We start from the raw sequence: 17,105 nt of genomic DNA, 5'->3' as shown, positions 1-17,105 counted from the left end.
ACCTCTACCCTCTGCCAGTCGTTGCACTGGTTACCCATCCGCTACAGAATCCAATATAAACTTATCACTCTCACCAACAAAGCACACCACAGTTCTGGACTACCCTACATCTCCTCCCCGATCCCTGTTTATCGCACTTCCTGTGCCCTCCGTTCCGCTAATGACCTAAGATAAAGCAACCTCAATAATCCGAACCTCCCACTTCCGTCTCCAAGACTTCTCACGTGCTGTGCCAATCCTTTGGATACACCACCCAGGATAATTCGATCAATTCACAATACCTACATCTTTAAGTGGATATTAAAAATGTACTTTTTTATTCTGGCCGATCACCTCACTTCACTAATGTAATTATTTCAGTTTTGCCCTTGCAAAATTTTCTCCAAATCTGTTATCACAGCTTCCATGCATTTACTAGCACTTTGTATTTGTACTCATGCAGATACTGGCAGGTGGCCGGTTCATGCAGTGTTAGGTGCATACCCTGTTTATTATATTGATGGATAGACCATACAATACAAGCACTTGTTACCATCCACCTTTCGTGTCTCCCCTATTTCCTCATAGATTGTAGCTTGCGAGCAGCAGGACCCTCACTCCTCTTGGTATCTGGTGAATTATGTGATACTCTGTAATGTCTTTATTGTCTGTACAAGTTCCCTCTGTAATGTAAAGTGCTGCTGAATATGTTGGTGCCATATTATTATCCCTACATCAATAGGAATTTTAGGATACCAGCAGGTTTGATAATAAAGCAAATGGAGCCCCTCAAATAGAAGGGATCCCTCTCAACATGGGAGTGTAACAGAGTCTCCAAAACTTTCACTGGTGATTGGAATAAATAATTAGTTCTGAATACTGTGGGTCGACTGGGAGGAACTTTAGGTGTGTGCAGAGCTCTGGGATGCATAAAAAATTAGGGCTCATGCAGTCAGCTTTTTTTCTTGTAAATTATCCCAGCCTCTAGGGCCTCACTCATGAGGCTGTTGAGTTCTGTCATCAGGGTCATCAGGGTCCTAGCATGGTCAATAGGGATTGGCTTGTAGACATTGTCTTTCAGTTACTTCAAAGTTCCATTGTTATAATCTTTGATAATCTTATAATTGATTCCAGAGTCTTTGTAGTTACCAGCTCAGAGAGTGTAGAGACATCGTAGTGCTTCGGATTCTGCTTTTGACAGATTCTTACAGGGTTTTGATCTAGTCTGGGTATACCTCAAGCCATAGTGAGATCCTGTCTCACTAATTGTGCAAAAGTTTGGATAAAAGAGTATTTCTTGGAGAAAACAAACATACTCACCGGTCTGTAGTGTACAATATGAGAACAGAAGGTAAAGTCATCACAGATCAAGGAGTCACTGGTCCAGTCTGGCTTCACTTCCTCCATTAGTGTTTTGAGTCTTAATCTTCTGAAGAATTTCTCGAAATCTTGTTCTAATTTAAATGAATCTGACTGAGATGTTGAGTGAAAAGAGAGTCCTTTATTAAGGAGGGAGATTTCAGCATTTGGTCAGAGATGTTAATCACCAGATTCTATAAGTTTTGTGTCTGGGACCTGATCATTATGTGTCGGGCCGTGTTGTCGTCTAGTCCGTTTCCTGCCTCTCCTTGCATGCTTCCTGTTGCTATGCTTATTCTGCAGGAAGATACATTGGCGCCAGCGAAAGAATAGCCAGAGGACTCAAAGCTGGATGCTGAATAATGAAAATGTTCAGGGTGGCGAGGATGGTTGACTGTCCCAGTAGAAAAACGGTTGGGTTTGTGTAAACCCCGGAAAACACAATTCAACCTGTAGTCAATACAGTCTTTCTGAAATTTTTAATGTTTCCTCCCTTGAAGAGTTTTCCTAAAAGACGAAAAAACCTGGTTAAGGTCTCTTATAAGATTAAGTTAATTAAGTTGGTCTGTGGTTAATATCGGGAACACGTTCACCACCAAAGTCTTGATATTTTTCCTTGTCTGTATCTGTACTAATTCGTCCAGTGTTTTTTCCAGGACAAGAAAAATAATGTCAAAGGAAGCTTTATTTACAATCTCCTCTAATTTATTGCAGAATATCAGAAAAAAAGATTAGATTTGAGGTTAGACTGGCTTGTGTTAGATTAACACAATCCTAACACTAACCCTAGCACAACCCTAACCCCAACCCTATTCACAGCCCTAACCCTAACTGCAAAGAATGGAAAAAACTTACAATCATTTTATTTTATCATTTTTATGTAACTAAGGGTGTGACAAAGCGGGTTTGATTTACTATTTTTTTTTATTTTGATCACTGTGATGGGGTCTATCACAGCGATCAAAAGGAACCAATAGGAAAAATGTCCTTTCGTTGCCGGGTACCGGCCAGCAGATCTCGGTGGGGCGCTCTGCACATGCGCCCGCCATTTTCTTCCTGGAAGATGATGCGGAGGACCGGGAGACAGAACAGGAGGGCTCGGGAATGGCGGAGGTACTGGGGAGGCTCAGGTGACCCCATTTCTCTCTTTTCTGGATATGCTAGATTATGGCTTTCTGTAATTCTTAGTAAAGGATTGACTTAGGGTAGGTTCCTCCACTGGGTAGTACCTGCGAGAGTATTTTTCTGCTGCAAGAGAGCTAATTTGAATGCTCGTTATAGACATTTTGAGTATTTGTGATGCTCTCTGTTCAAAGTATTATCACAAGCGTCATCCAGGCATTTGCCAATGACATTTTTTGTGACCCCTATTCTTTTTATGTAGTGCTGTATCTTGACAACATTTGGAGACGTCCATTTTGCTCCACAACACCTCAGAGAATACAACTTCTATGGTAAGTCGGAGAACTGTCTCTTTGAAAACTCAGCAGCCCTTCTACGATGTGATCTTTAACCAGGGTCCACAGATGAACTCAGAATAACTCTCTGATATACTAAAGCGGGGACATTCTCAAAAGCATTTGAGCAATTCAATGCTTTCTGGTGTTCATTCATTCATTCATTTTGTATCACCCATTTTTCATCTCTCATGGCTTCCCAATAGTGATGAGCGAGTGTGCTCGTTACTCAAGCTCTCCGAGCATGCTCGGGTGTTCTCCGAGTACCTTGGGTGTGCTCGTAGATTATGTTTGTGTTCCCGCAGCTGCATGATTGGTGGCTGCTAGACAGCCTGAATACATGTGGGGACTCCCTAACAAACAGGCAATGTATTCAAACTGTCTAGCAGCTGCAAATCATGCAGCTGCGGGAACAAACATAAAACATGAGCACACCCCAGATACTCGGAGAACACCCAAGCATGCTCGGAAATCTCGAGTAACGAGCACACTCGCTCATCTCTACTTCCCAACTCTAACAAAGAAGGGTTTCAACTAAAGAAAACTGGACTCCTCAAGCTGAAAGAGTTGTTTCAAGCATAGTTCTCCATGGACCAGATCCCAATAGACCATTCTTCTTGGAGATACATGTTTCTTGTGTCAGGGCCACAAAAACTGAACAATGGAAAGACTTTTTCTTGCTGTTTCCCTGGCCAGACCTCCTATAATTTAATGAGATCTACCCCTATGCTAATATCAGCTCATAAAAAAGTTGACTAGATTGCAAAACAAATGTCTCAATTATTGTTGGGACTTTGCTTTACCAGTTCCCTATCAACACAGGCGCAAGTCCCTTGCACCTTTGAAAACCTTTCCTCCTATGAACCCACTTGTCTAGCCGGCACCATCACTTGTATGTCTGTCCCTCACCTCGTTTCGGATCTGGATTCTGTTTTGCATGATTAAGCTTGACAACTAAAGGAGATCTCTGAAACAAATTCCACCTGGTTGTGGTTACATGTCTTAGTCCTTTGCAATAGATTTCAGTCTGTTATGTGACTTGTTCAATCAATACTTCAATTTCCTCACAATTACTAAATAAACAGCTACTATTAATATTTTCTTTAAAAGACCCTAACTACATGATACATATTATACATAAACAAAAAACATAACGAATAACAGAATGGTCACTTGTAATAATTTATAAAAAACAAACAAACAAAAAAAAACATTATCCTCATCTTGCATGAACAAAAGAAAATGATCATTGCATTGGAAAACTGAATACAAAATTGTGAAAAGAAGGAACCTGCATCTATTGGACTCTGTCATAAAACATTCAGCATTGAAGTTTATTGAAACATCCACAAATCCATAAAAATCTGTAGGGTAATGAACTGTAATCAGGTTTCAAAGTCTGTCTTCGTTTGCTTAAAAAGCATGATTGTGTTCCATCTCTTATTGGAAAATCATTATTATTGACGGGAAAACCCTTTACTCGTCCTTTTGTCCAATAATCTGCTTTAGTTGCAGCATTCAAATGATGGAGATTACCCTTCTACTTTGTTGGAGAAAAGCAAAAATATTATATATCCTGCTCCAGATGCAGGCACAGTGGCTACATAGCAGTGGCTATATGATCAATAGATCAGCACAGATCTTTTTCGGACTTCTGCTCACACCATTCTAAAAGATTTGAGATAAATATTAGAAGGTATTGGCAGATGGTCCATCAATGAAGCTCAATCAATTCATATATTTCCTACAAGCTGAACATTAATATGTTTTCTCCGATTTGTGAATTCTCTCATGTCTAACAAGGTCTGATTTGTTAGAAAAACGTTTCCCACATTCTGAACATGAGAATGGCTTCTCCCCTGTGTGAGTTTTCTGATGTCTAACAAGGCCAAATTTGTGGAGAAAACATTTTCCACATTCAAAACATGAAAAAGGTTTCTTCCCTGTGTGACTTTTCAGATGTCTAACAAGATTAAATTTGTGAACAAAACATTTCCCACATTCTGAACATGAAAATGGTTTCTCCCCTGTGTGATTTATCTTATGATGTTGAGCAAGATCAGATTTATCGCTATAACATTTACTACATTCTGAACATGAAAATGGCTTCTCCCCTGAGTGAGTTATATAATGATGATGAGCAAGACCAGATTTGTTGCTATAACATTTCCCACATTCTGAACATGAAAATGGTTTCTCACCTGTGTGAGTTCTTAGATGCTCCACAAGATATGACTTGTAACTAAAATACTTCCCACATTCAAGACATGAAAATTGCTTCTCAGCTGTGTGAGTCAACAGATTATGTCTAGAAAGAGCAGATTTCTGGCTGAAATATTTTCCACATTCTAAGCATGCAAATGGTTTCTCCCCTGTGTGAATTCTTAAATGGTCTGCAAGATATGATTTGGTGCTAAAATACTTCCTGCATTCAGGGCATGAAAATGGCTTCTCCCCTGTGTGAGATCTCTGATGTTTAACAAGACCCGTTTTGTTGCTATAACATTTCTCACATTCTGAACATGAATATGGCTTCTCCCCTGTGTGACTTTTTAGATGTTCCAGCAGAACTGATCTCTTGCCAAAACATTTCGCACATTCTGAACATGAAAATGGTTTCTCCCCTGTGTGAATTCTTATATGTTCCATAAGAACTGCTTTATGACTGAAACTTTTCCCACATTCAGAACATGGAAATGGCTTCTCTCCTGTGTGAGTCCTTTTATGTTTAACAAGACCCGTTAGCTGGCAAAAACATTTTCCACATTCTGAACATAAAAATGGCTTGTACCCTGTGTGAATTTTTAGATGTTCTGTAAGAGCTGACTTCTTTCTAAAACACTTCCCACATTCTGAACATAAAAAAGGACGTTCTTCTTTGAAAACTGTCTCTTGCCAAAAAAGATTTGATTTTTTTTTTAAATGTTCATGTGGAAATAGTTCATTCTGTCGATGTCTAGTTCTTTGTTTGCCAATCAAAGATTGATTAAATGAAGGCTTCTTGTGATCAGTGGTATCACTGAACAGATCTTGGTTCTGAAAGATTATGGACACATTTTGATCTTCTGAATAATCTTGTGTGGTATTGTTATCTGATACTTCATAATAGGGAGATGCATAGTAATGTCCATTGAAGTCTTCCATCCAATATTCACCTGGAAAAGGAAACAAACATTTCTTATTTTTCCAAACAAAATATTTTTTTATTTTTTCAAATTCCAAACAATCCTATATTCCTCTACATCCCTGGTACATATAGAACAGGCTGGAATTTATAACTAGAAACTGAACATATAGAACAGCCCCCAAGCCAGGTGATTATCCTTCTTTATAAAAACTTCTAATTAAAAGAATATATTAATAAATGAAACAATACAAAAAAAATGCATAAATAAATCTAATTTTATTAACTACAATCAATTATATGCACAAAAATTTAAGGAAATAGAACTAAAAACACGTCAACAATACTCGGAAAAAAAAGGAAAAGGCAGCGTGGTCAAAGGTAAATCACAACATGGCATTTCTGGTTCTGAGTGAGATTTATCATACCTGTTGTTAAATATTATAAATATATTATCTTATTTTGATCAGAGGTTTATTTAAGGAAAACTGAATGAATTTTAATTTTTTACCATGGTAATCACGGCATTCCTGCTTGCTATCATGTTTTTGGTCCCCTGATTATAATCATATTTGATTCTATCTTTTTTGTGAACATTTTAACCGCCCCCCCCCCCTCTTTATTTGATTTATTTATTATACATATTTTTTTATGAATTTTGTTGCCATGTTAATAATAATAATAATATAATAAATGTATTTATATAGCGCCGACATATTCCGCAGCACTTTACATTATAGAGGGGACTTGTACAGACAATAGACATTACAGCATAACAATAAACACAGATCAAAACAGATACCAGGAGGAATGAGGGCCCTGCTGCTCGCAAGACTACAATCTATGTTGTGATATACCATTGACCACACTGCCTTTTCCTTTTTTTTCAGATTTTAATGAGGTGTTTTTAGTTCTATTTTCTTCCATTTTTGTGTATACAATTAATTGTAGTTAAAAGGGGTATTCCCATTTCCAAGATCCTATCCCAATATGTAGTACGAGTAATTATAATAATATTAGCAAATACCTCCAATTAGAAATGTAGTATAGTTTTTCTTATTCTCTGTTTCTTTCTTCATGTGCAGGACCTTAAGTATCCATGGTTACGACCATTAGCAACTAGTCAACTGTCAGTATATCAGTGGTCGTAACCATGGATGCCTAAGGTCCTGCAATGCCTGCACATGAGAATAGAGACATAGCGAATCAGAAAAACTATACTACATTTCTATGTGGAGGTATTTGCTAATAGTATTATATAGGTGGATAGGATGTTGGAGATGGGAATAACCATTTAAAGAAATGACCGTATTTTGCGGATCATAAGATGCACCAGATCATACGACGCACCCCAAATTTTGGGGAGGAAAATAGGGATTTAAAAAAAAAATAAAATGCTGGTGTGTGTTATAATCCGCTTTTATGGTAGCTTATCGTGGGGCGGTGACTGCGGTGGAGCGGGATCCCAGAGAAGCTGCTGCAGGAAGCAGGCATTGGCGGCAGGAGAAGGGGGCAATGCTGACAGTCACGGGCTGGGAGGAGGGGGGTGATCAGCGGTACGACACTGCAGAAGGCTCGGGCTTTCATAAAATGTAAGCGGGGCCCCTGCATTTTCCATAGTTTTCAATGCGGTGAACCTCGGGAAAATGGCTGCCATAGATTGAGATCTCTCATGACGAGATCTTGATGCTGCCGCCGCCGCGAACTTCCTGCGGAAATGACCCTGGTCACTACATTTGGATTATGGAGAAAAAAAGTGAGTCTTATAATATGAATAATGCGGTATATTTATTTATGCATTTTTTTTTTAATTGTTTCATTTATTAGTATAGTATTCTTTTGATGAGTTAATTATATATGTATATATTTATTTATATAGATATATATATATATATATATATATATATATATATATATATATATATATATATATATATATATATGTATATCAGTATTTTGGGACGCCAATAAATGTTATTCATTTTTGGGTTATTTTAGTATGGCTCCATCATTGGTCATTGATTCTAATCCTATAACCATCCTTTGCTGTTGTGGACATCGCTGATGATTCTGCACCCCAACTCGAGAGCGTTCTTCTGTAGTCCTTGAGTTTGGGACATGCAGGGGTGAGTTGGTCTACTGTGTAATATTTCCCTCCTGAGGGGGAAGTTCTTCTGGTTTTGTTTAGTTATGTCTGGGACTTGTAGTCCTTTACCAGGCACCGTGCTCTGTACAGAGGAAGATGACAGCATCTATATGAGCTTCTGCCATGCGTGCACGCTATTTCTGTGCATGAATGGCGGAAACTCATATAGTGCACATACACTCAAGAACTAAGTGACCAACAGTGGCCACTGTCAGGATGGAGGCCAAAGCATCCGTTCAACATAGGAACACATTGCAAAGAAACATACCCCATGGTATGAATACAGGAAAGTGCAGTCTTATTTTATCAAGGCTGCACCAAGCAGTCCAGGAGGTGATACATCGCTGGAGTCAGGCTCTCTGCCCCTACATCTCAGAGTAATTACAAAACCCTGCTGACAGTTTCCCTTTAATCTTTATTTCCATTTTCCAGGGAATTTTTATAAGTTAAACATTTCTTTTCTCCTATAAAACTAGCATGTCACTTATATCTGCGCAGTGAATTCTGTTTTTTTTCTCACTTCTCTATTCAGTTGAATACAAAACGTAAAATAGTACAAAACATTATTACAGTTCACTATGCAAAACAGAAGCCCCACAAAAGAAAAAAAAGCAAACGCTATAGTTCTTAAAATATCAGGACACCATTTTTTATGTTTTATTGTAAAAAAGAAAAAAGTACTAAAAAATCTTATACTATAAAATAGGCATGCTATTTCTCCCATTCAGCAAAAACCTTAATTAAACAGACAATAAAACAAAGTCAGAATTGCTGTTTTTATACACATTGCTTCCCCTACAAAAATGGAGTAAAAAGAAATCAGAAAATCATATTTATTGCAAAATGGTGCCAATAAAAAACGACATCCTGTCCTGTATAACACAAGCTCTCGTACACAGTTATTGACACACAGAAACGTTCTATGCTCAATACAAAACAATAATAAATACAAATGAACAATTTAAGTTTTATAAAAAGGATTTTGCTTAACAAATATAATAAAACAGTAACACCCTGAGCTAGAACTTTATTATGTTATTTCTCTTGTGAAAATGTCAAGCTTTCTCATTTTTGTTTTTTTATACAAATTGTAATATGCGATTAAAAAACTTTGCTAAAAAAAATAAATAAATGTAACAAAAACAATAAAACATTTTCTGATGACACTTTCCCTTTAAAGGGTTGTTCACAACATTTAAAGTGATCACTTATTCACAACTCCATTTATTCTCTGCGGGACCACTGGTGACAGCCGACGACAGCGCTTGGATCATGAGGAAGACATTTGTCTGAATTTTCCATCATTGATCCCAATAATAAAGACATTTATAGGAAAGGCTCTTACCAGTCGCTGATACTAATGTGGGGGTTTCAGGTCCACTTGTTTGTCCACTAGAACTTTCCTGCAAGAATCCCACATTACAGAAATGAGAAAAAGTAAAAAAGAAACCCTGGTTGATCATATATTGAGATGAAGGTAAAACTAAGAACTGATCTGTCCTAAAATGAAAATCAATTGATCATTGGGCATCATTAACATTCAACATCGTAATTTACATAATCAGAAATGCTCCGGTTATTTCTCTGCGTGAAATGATCTTGGTCTATGGTGAAGTGGACGCTGAGCTGAGTAACACCAGTTCTTATATTACTCAGTAACGTCACCACTTTTACAGTAAAAAAGTCTTTCATCATCACAGGATATCAAATCTTCCTTCCTCCAGTGCTCATCATGTCCTCCCCTTAGGACTGTTTTCTCAAGACAAGCTAGCTCATCTAGTCCCGCTGGCTATGATAGAAAGGTGCCAGAGCCCACAGAGCCTCACAGCTATGATAGAAAGGTGTCAGGAGTCAGACACAGAGCCTCACAGTTATAATAGAAAAGAGTCAGAACATGCAGAGCCTCACAGCTATGATAGAAAGGAGTCAGGACATGCAGAACCTCACAGCTATGATAGAAAGAAGTCAGGACATGCAGAGCCTCACAGCTATGATAGAAAAGAGTCAGGACATGCAGGGCCTCACAGCTATGATAGAAAAGAGTCAACATGCAGAGCCTCACAGCTATGATAGAAAAGAGTCAGAACATGCAGAGCCTCACAGCTATGATAGAAAACAGTCAGAACATGCAGAGCCTCACCGCTATGGTAGAAAGGAGTCAGGACATGCAGGGCCTCACAGCTATGATAGAAAAGAGTCAGAACTTGCAGAGCCTCACCGCTATGGTAGAAAGGAGTCAGGACATGCAGAACCTCACAGCTATGATAGAAAGGAGTCAGGACGTGCAGAACCTCACAGCTATGATAGAAAGGTGTCAAGACATGCAGATCATCGCAGCTATGATAGAAAGGAGTCAGGACACAGCCTCACAGCTATGATAGAAAGGAGTCAGGACATGCAGGGCCTCACAGCTATGATAGAAAGGAGTCAGGACATGCAGAGCCTCACAGCTATGATAGAAAGGAGTCAGGACACAGAGCCTCACAGCTATGATAGAAAGGAGTCAGGACATGCAGAGCCTCACAGCTATGATAGAAAGGAGTCAGGAAATGCAGAGCCTCACAGCTAAAATAGAAAGGTGTCAGGACATGCAGGGCCTCACAGCTATGAGAAAAAAAAGCATTGCAGCTATGATAGAAATGTGTCAGAGCCCACAGAGCATCGCAGCTATCGCTATGATAGAAAAGGCTAGAAGACAAAGATTATCACAGCTATGATAAAAAGGGGTCAAGACACCCAGAGCATCTCACCTATGATAGAAAGCAGTCAAAGCCCCCACAGAGCATTGCAGCTGTGATAGAAAGGGGTCAAGACCCATAGAGCATCACTACAAAGGTAGAAATGTGTCAGGACACACAAATCATTGCAGCTGTGATAGAAAGGGGTCAAGAACGCAGAGCATCACAGCTATGATAGAACATAGTCAGGATACATACGGTAGAGCAAACCCAGTTCATACTGAGCAATCAAAGAACTCACAATGAGTATCAAAATTGGACAATGGTGCAACGGAAGAAAGAGGCCTGGCCTGATACATCATGTATATATGTCATGCGGACGGTTGGGTGTGTGTCACTTACTTGGGGGAAAGAAGACAAGCGTGATGGGGCAGTGGTCTGCTGGGGAAACTTTAGTTCCTTTCATTTCCTCACCTCAGCGTTGAAATTGTAACATGAACAAGTAAAAATAATGGTCTAAAGATCTATGCTCCAACAATGATAGTTGGAGATTGGACTGGTGACCACATAGGAAGTGCTATGAAGAATATCCCACGGGATCTACTCTCAGGATTATTGTTTTGTGGCGACATAGTAGCAGGACCCCTCTAGTTACTCATACTCAAACATTGTAGAGATCAAGAGCCTCCTCTCCATGGCAGAGAGGTTTCTTAATGCAATTGGCTCTATTTCATCTAAATAATGTGACCTAAGAGTTAAAGATCTTCCCAATTCTGCAGATCTCAATGTGATTGAATATTTGTATGTAAGATACAGAAGCTGATCTGCAGTTCTCCACAGCGGCTGCTACACATTGACCAGAGCTGTGATGTCCTGACTCCATTCAATGTTTATATCCAGCCATCGCCAGAGCTAGTAACAGCTGATCACTGGGGGTGCCGGGTGTTGGATCTCCACAAATCTGAAGTTGATACAAAGTATAACTCATCAGAATTATATGCCCAGAAAACCCCTTTAATCTACAGAGGAATTGTACTCAATCTCCAGACTGCATGAACATTCAAACAATCTTATATAAAACCAGAAACCATTTATACAGAAAACAACCAACAATAACAGGATCTGCTGGAGCCTCCAGTACTCGGCGCGGCGGCCGGAGGTTACTAGAAGGTTCATTATATCAATCTATAGAGAATGTACAGAAATCTCATCTTAACTACCTGATGATCCCGGGGGACATCTTCCTCCTTCTCTGGCCGATCCTGGGAATATAGAGGACTGGGACTTCTCTCCGGGGGATTTCTCGGACTGGATCCATCTATAGGAAATAACCGCAGTGACTGAATACATTGTCTACATGTGATGAGCAGATGATGGGGAATCTAGACGACTCTCAGACCTGTTCTCTACAACCCAGGAAGGTCTCCTCTTACCCGGAGATGTGATGCTCCGGTGATCCTCCATCATGGCGTCCTTGTACAGATCCTTGTGTCCTTCTATATACTCCCACTCCTCCATGGAGAAATAGACGGTGACGTCCTGACACCTTATAGGAACCTGACACACACAATGACCCGCCATTAGCAGACCCCTCCCCCAGCGTTATTGTATAATGTCCCAGCATTCCCGGCAGCGCTCACCTCTCCACTCAGCAGCTCAGTGATCCTATTGGTCAGTTCTAGGATCTTCTGCTCATGTATCAGTGAATGAGGTGGAGGCTCAGTGATGTCACTCGGGGTCCTGCTCCGCCCTCCTGACACACGGGGGGTCACACACTCCCCAGACGACGTCTTCACTACTGTGTGATCCTGTGTATGGGGAGACGCCGATCACTACACAGAGGCCAAGAATCCTTCACCTTTCCCGTCATTTCCCTGCTTTATTCCTAGAGATCAGAGTGATGTGAAGATCTCACCTCTCCAGTGATCCAGTAGATTATCTCCAGGGTGAGGTCTAATATCCGAGCCGCCATGTGGTCTGTGTCCTGCTCCATCCTCGGAGGGTCACTGATGGAAAGGACCATTGTCCATTAAAGGGAAATAAGAGTCCTGTATTACACGGGGAAGGTGTACATTTTAGAGACTACAGTACCTTTGATGATGTCACAGCGTGTCATCAGTTACTCCTCCCCATGTGACTGATCACATGACCATGACATCATCAAAGGTCCTGGAGTTACCAGGATTCCTCTTAATTACTATATCATTTCAAACAATTGACAAGGAGAAACAATTACAGAGCGAGAGATTCCTGTCAACCATGACAAATGCGCACGTTACACTGCGGCAATTTTTACTTTATGCTAAGGTGCTTCCCTAACCTCGTCCAGCTCTGTGTATGCAACAACAGAGAAACATTCTCCCAGTGAAGCCTAGTGGTGTTTTCACATAGTAAGATACCACTCTCCATGGCCCTCACACAGTATGATGCCCCCACAGTTTCCCTTACACACAGTATGATGCCTACACAGCTTCCCATGCATAAAGTATACCCAAGTCCATTTGTGACATTTCTTCCTCCGGAATATTCCCCCATCACCTGTGATACTACTGAGAAGTAGAAGGAACTGCAGCAACTCAGCCAAAAAGTGGAGACCCCCGTAATGTTACAGAGCGGGGGGGCTGAGGAGCAGAGGACAGAAATGTCACCAACGCTCTGCTGACCCCATTACTACAGAGTCCAGACATTCTCTGGTATCAGCACAAACTGGCATCAGCACAGAACTTTATGGCCGAGCAGCTGCATGCAGCCGTACATCAAGCACAATGCCGAGCGTCGGATGGAATGGTGTAAAGCCGCCACCACTGGACTCTGGAGGAGACGTGTTCTGTGCAGTTCTAGAAGCTGCAGGAACACGGGATGCAGTGATGAGCAGAAGGCAGAACAAGAGTTAAGGGGTTTTATTACCGGGGGTACTCCATGCAGGGAGAGTATTGGTGATGGAAGGGTGATGGCAACAAAAAGGAATAAACAGGGGAAATGAAACAGTTGGCTAAATAACAGGCAAACTTATCAGTCTGAAGTTTTCAGGGCGGTGAAGGCTTGTTCTCCCACGGTGGCGCTGAAGGAAGCGCGCAAAGTCTCTGGCTTGGTCCCGAAGGAAACCGAGGCACTGTCTCCTGATGGAAGCAGTGTGTCCGGGTTCTCTTGAGCGAGGTCCTGCAGGGACGGAGGAATGTACGGGTCGTGACACAGTCTCTGGTTCCGCCAGAGTATTGCAAAGTTCAGTGGCGGGGGCAGAGTGTAAGCTAGCCGGCTTCGGCTGATCGTCCTGTTCAGAAGTGGGCCGCGCGCCTGCGTTAGTCTAGGAATAGCACGCGTGGTCATTCCAGTATCACAGGCAGACAAAGACCCACAGTCAGTTCTCTCACGGTCAGCAGGGGTGCGAGATAATGTACAGCAGTGAGGGACTGTGCTATGGCGTCGTCTCACGGAGAGAGAGTTAACTGTCTCCTGCCGCGTACTCTGTTTTCCCACCAAATGCCCCTATTTCCCGCACACAGCCCCTTTTATCTCTGTCACGCCCGCTTCAGTCAAGTGCAAAGGTCCGTCCATGTCTAAATGCTTTCCCCCCTGCAACAATGGTGACAGTTCCGATGGTTCAGGGACCGGCATAAGAAAGGCACCACTGGCTCGGTCCATCACAGTGATGGATCACACTTCTCTATGTGCGTCTGATGGAGGAGTCGGGGTTTGGTGATTCCAGGAGGACATTATCCCCTGATTGCATTGTACCCACTGTAACGATGGTGGATGGGGATAATGCTATGGGCTGGTTTTTCATTGGTCGGCCTCAGCCTCTTAATTCCTGTGAAGGGGAATGTTAATGCTTCAGTGTAAGACATTGTGGACACGCGAATATCAACAGTCTACAACCTCTGTTAAAATCCCAGATTTTTGTCATGTAAACATTTTCTTGCCAAGAAGAATCATTTCAGAAATGTTTCCATCTTTAATGCTGCCCAGAATCTGTAGAAATCAATTTGAAACATAAACAAAATTTTTTTCAGATGGAAAAAGTAAAATAAAGAATTAAAGTAATGTGATTGCATAAATCTGCACACCCTGACACTAATGCTTTGCTTTATGTTAGCATTCAGTCAGTTTGGCTAGTTTATCAGCATGGCCCACTCTTCCTTTCAGTACCTCCAGATCTGTCAGATTGCGGGGGCATCTCCTGTGTACAGCAACCAATTCAGGTCAACCCACAAATTTTCTATTGGATTCAGACCTGAACTCTGGCTGCACCGTTCCAGAACTTCTATCTATTTCTGGGAAAGCCATTCTTTTGTTGATTTGGAGGTTGTTTGGGGTCATGGTCATGGTGAAAGGTGAAATTAATTGTCATGTGTCTGGGTTCCAACCCTTGAGCATGTACTTTGTGGTAAGCTTCTCTGTCCGCCGAGCCATAGAAGATACACCTTTTCACTGGGAGTTCAGTGTCTGTTATCATTGCTTCAGTCTTTTTAGGATAACAGGTGTTTTCATTTACTCATTTGTCTGCCCTATCACCTTTCGGGTGCACATTTATATACTTTCTCCTTGCTAGTATTTCCCTCTGGTGATAGTCTCATTCTCCAGCCTTATTGCTGTAGTTTAAGGCAGTCAATGAAATGCCAGCTAGGTTTAGCTCTTTGCTCTTTATGTTCTTTATCCTGTGCCTATCTTTTCTTTCTACAGAGAACATTAGATGCTTAATCCTTTCTTTTGTATTTCATGGATTGTTTTACTCACTCTGGGATCTCTATCTATTTCAGCACACTTTCCCTTCTGTAGGTAATTTTCACTCTACTCTGTATTCCGGTTCTTTAGGAGGAATGTGAAGTGCTTGATGGCCTTTCAGGCAGCATAGATCAAAGTTGCCAATGTCCAGTCTTGGGTTAGGGCTATCTCTGCTCACACACGAACTACTAGGTGTAACAACTCTGCTGGCATCACGGCATGGCCTCACATCTCTCACACTATCTTACCCACTGCTCCAGGCCATGATGTGGTTTCTGTTTTATGCCGGCTTCATGTTCTGTGTCTCTGCTCTCTGCATGCTTCATGGCTTTGTGTATAGGGGGGCGGCGCCTGAACTCTCTGGTTCTTATAGCAATCAGGTGCATCTGTCTAATCCGTTCCTGACCAATTACCAAGAGGCCTCCAGTATATAGTGCAGCTCCACCCAGTGTTCTGGGTCTGTGCAATGTGTTTGCTCAGTTAGTGTTTAGCTTCTGAGTTTGCCAGGCCTTGCTCTGTGCTACTCCCTCTCCAGAGGCTTTTCTCTGTATTTTTGCCTTGGTCTTGTTGTCCGCCCTCCAGGAGGCAGAATATCCTGGTCCCTGTGTCTTTGTCCTTGTGTCTTGTTCCATTGCCTTATCTGTACTTAGTCTTATCTCGGTCTCCTTGTCTGTGGCTTCCTTCCCTGCTGTGTCTTTCCTTGTGTTCTCAGTCTGCTTAAGGTACCGTCACACTAAGCGACGCTGCAGCGATAGCGACAGCAATGCCGATCGCTGCAGCGTCGCTGTGTGGTCGCTGGAGAGCTGTCACACAGACCGCTCTCCAGCGACCAGCGATGCCGAGGTCCCCGGGTAACCAGGGTAAACATCGGGTTGCTAAGCGCAGGGCCGCGCTTAGTAACCCAATGTTTACCCTGGTTACCAGCGTAAAAGTTAAAAAAACAAACAGTACATGCTCACCTGCGCGTCCCCCAGCCTCTGCTTCCTGACACTGACTGAGCTCCGGCCCTAACAGCACAGCGGTGACGTCACCGCTGTGCTTTCACTTTCACTTTAGGGCCGGCGATCAGTCAGAGCAGGAAGCGGACGGCAGGGGACGCGCAGGTGAGTATGTACTGTTTGTTTTTTTTACTTTTACGCTGGTAACCAGGGTAAACATCGGGTTACTAAGCGCGGCCCTGCGCTTAGTAACCCGATGTTTACCCTGGTTACCAGTGTAAAATATCGCTGGTATCGTCGCTTTTGCTGTCAAACACGGCGATACACGGCGACCTAGCGACCAAATAATGTGCAGACCTTCTAGCAGCGACCAGCAATTTCACAGCGGGATCCAGATCGCTGCTGCGTGTCAAATACAGCGATATCGCCATCCAGGTCGCTGCAACGTCACGGATCGCTGGCGATATCGCCTAGTGTGACGGTACCTTTACACTCTGCACTCTTGCAGCTCTGCCTGCTCTGTACCTTTGTGGCTTTTACCTCTGATCCGCACTCCTGCGGTTCTGCTCCGTTCTTCTCTGCTCCGCTCCCGTTGCTGTAAGAATCTCTTTCTGCAGCTCCCCTCCGCATACCTTGCGGTTCTGCTCTGTTCATCTCTGCTCCGCTCCCGTTGCTGTAAGAATCCCTTTCTGCAGCTCTTCT

General features: G+C 42.0%; 1 protein-coding gene across 1 annotated transcript; it reads right to left on the bottom strand.

The window, feature by feature from the left end:
• Positions 1-3,964: 3,964 nt before the first annotated feature.
• On the bottom strand, positions 3,965-12,879 carry LOC143804199 (uncharacterized). The gene is made up of 6 exons (XM_077282058.1): positions 12,659-12,879; positions 12,384-12,551; positions 12,177-12,300; positions 11,964-12,061; positions 9,411-9,468; positions 3,965-5,950 (listed from the first exon to the last, which is right to left on the bottom strand). The coding sequence occupies exons 1-6, from the start codon at positions 12,764-12,766 to the stop codon at positions 4,554-4,556; spliced, it is 1,953 nt and encodes a 650-aa protein (XP_077138173.1). The 5' UTR covers positions 12,767-12,879; the 3' UTR covers positions 3,965-4,553.
• Positions 12,880-17,105: the final 4,226 nt, after the last annotated feature.

Source organism: Ranitomeya variabilis, chromosome 2, assembly GCF_051348905.1.
Source record: "Ranitomeya variabilis isolate aRanVar5 chromosome 2, aRanVar5.hap1, whole genome shotgun sequence".
Taxonomy (NCBI): Eukaryota; Metazoa; Chordata; class Amphibia; order Anura; family Dendrobatidae; genus Ranitomeya; species Ranitomeya variabilis.
The sequence above is the reverse complement of the archived record's forward strand: the minus strand, read 5'-3'. Positions and strand labels throughout refer to the sequence as shown.

What these genes read in the sequence shown, in the direction of transcription:
- LOC143804199 (XM_077282058.1), bottom strand. Translation starts at nt 12,766, where the DNA reads ATGGTCCTTTCCATCAGTGACCCTCCGAGGATGGAGCAGGACACAGAC. An exon ending in CTGAGCTGCTGAGTGGAGAG is followed by an intron (nt 12,301 to 12,383) that starts GTGAGCGCTGCC and finishes TGTGTGTGTCAG; the next exon opens with GTTCCTATAAGGTGTCAGGA. An exon ending in CACATTAGTATCAGCGACTG is followed by an intron (nt 5,951 to 9,410) that starts GTAAGAGCCTTT and finishes TTCCTTTTCCAG; the next exon opens with GTGAATATTGGATGGAAGAC.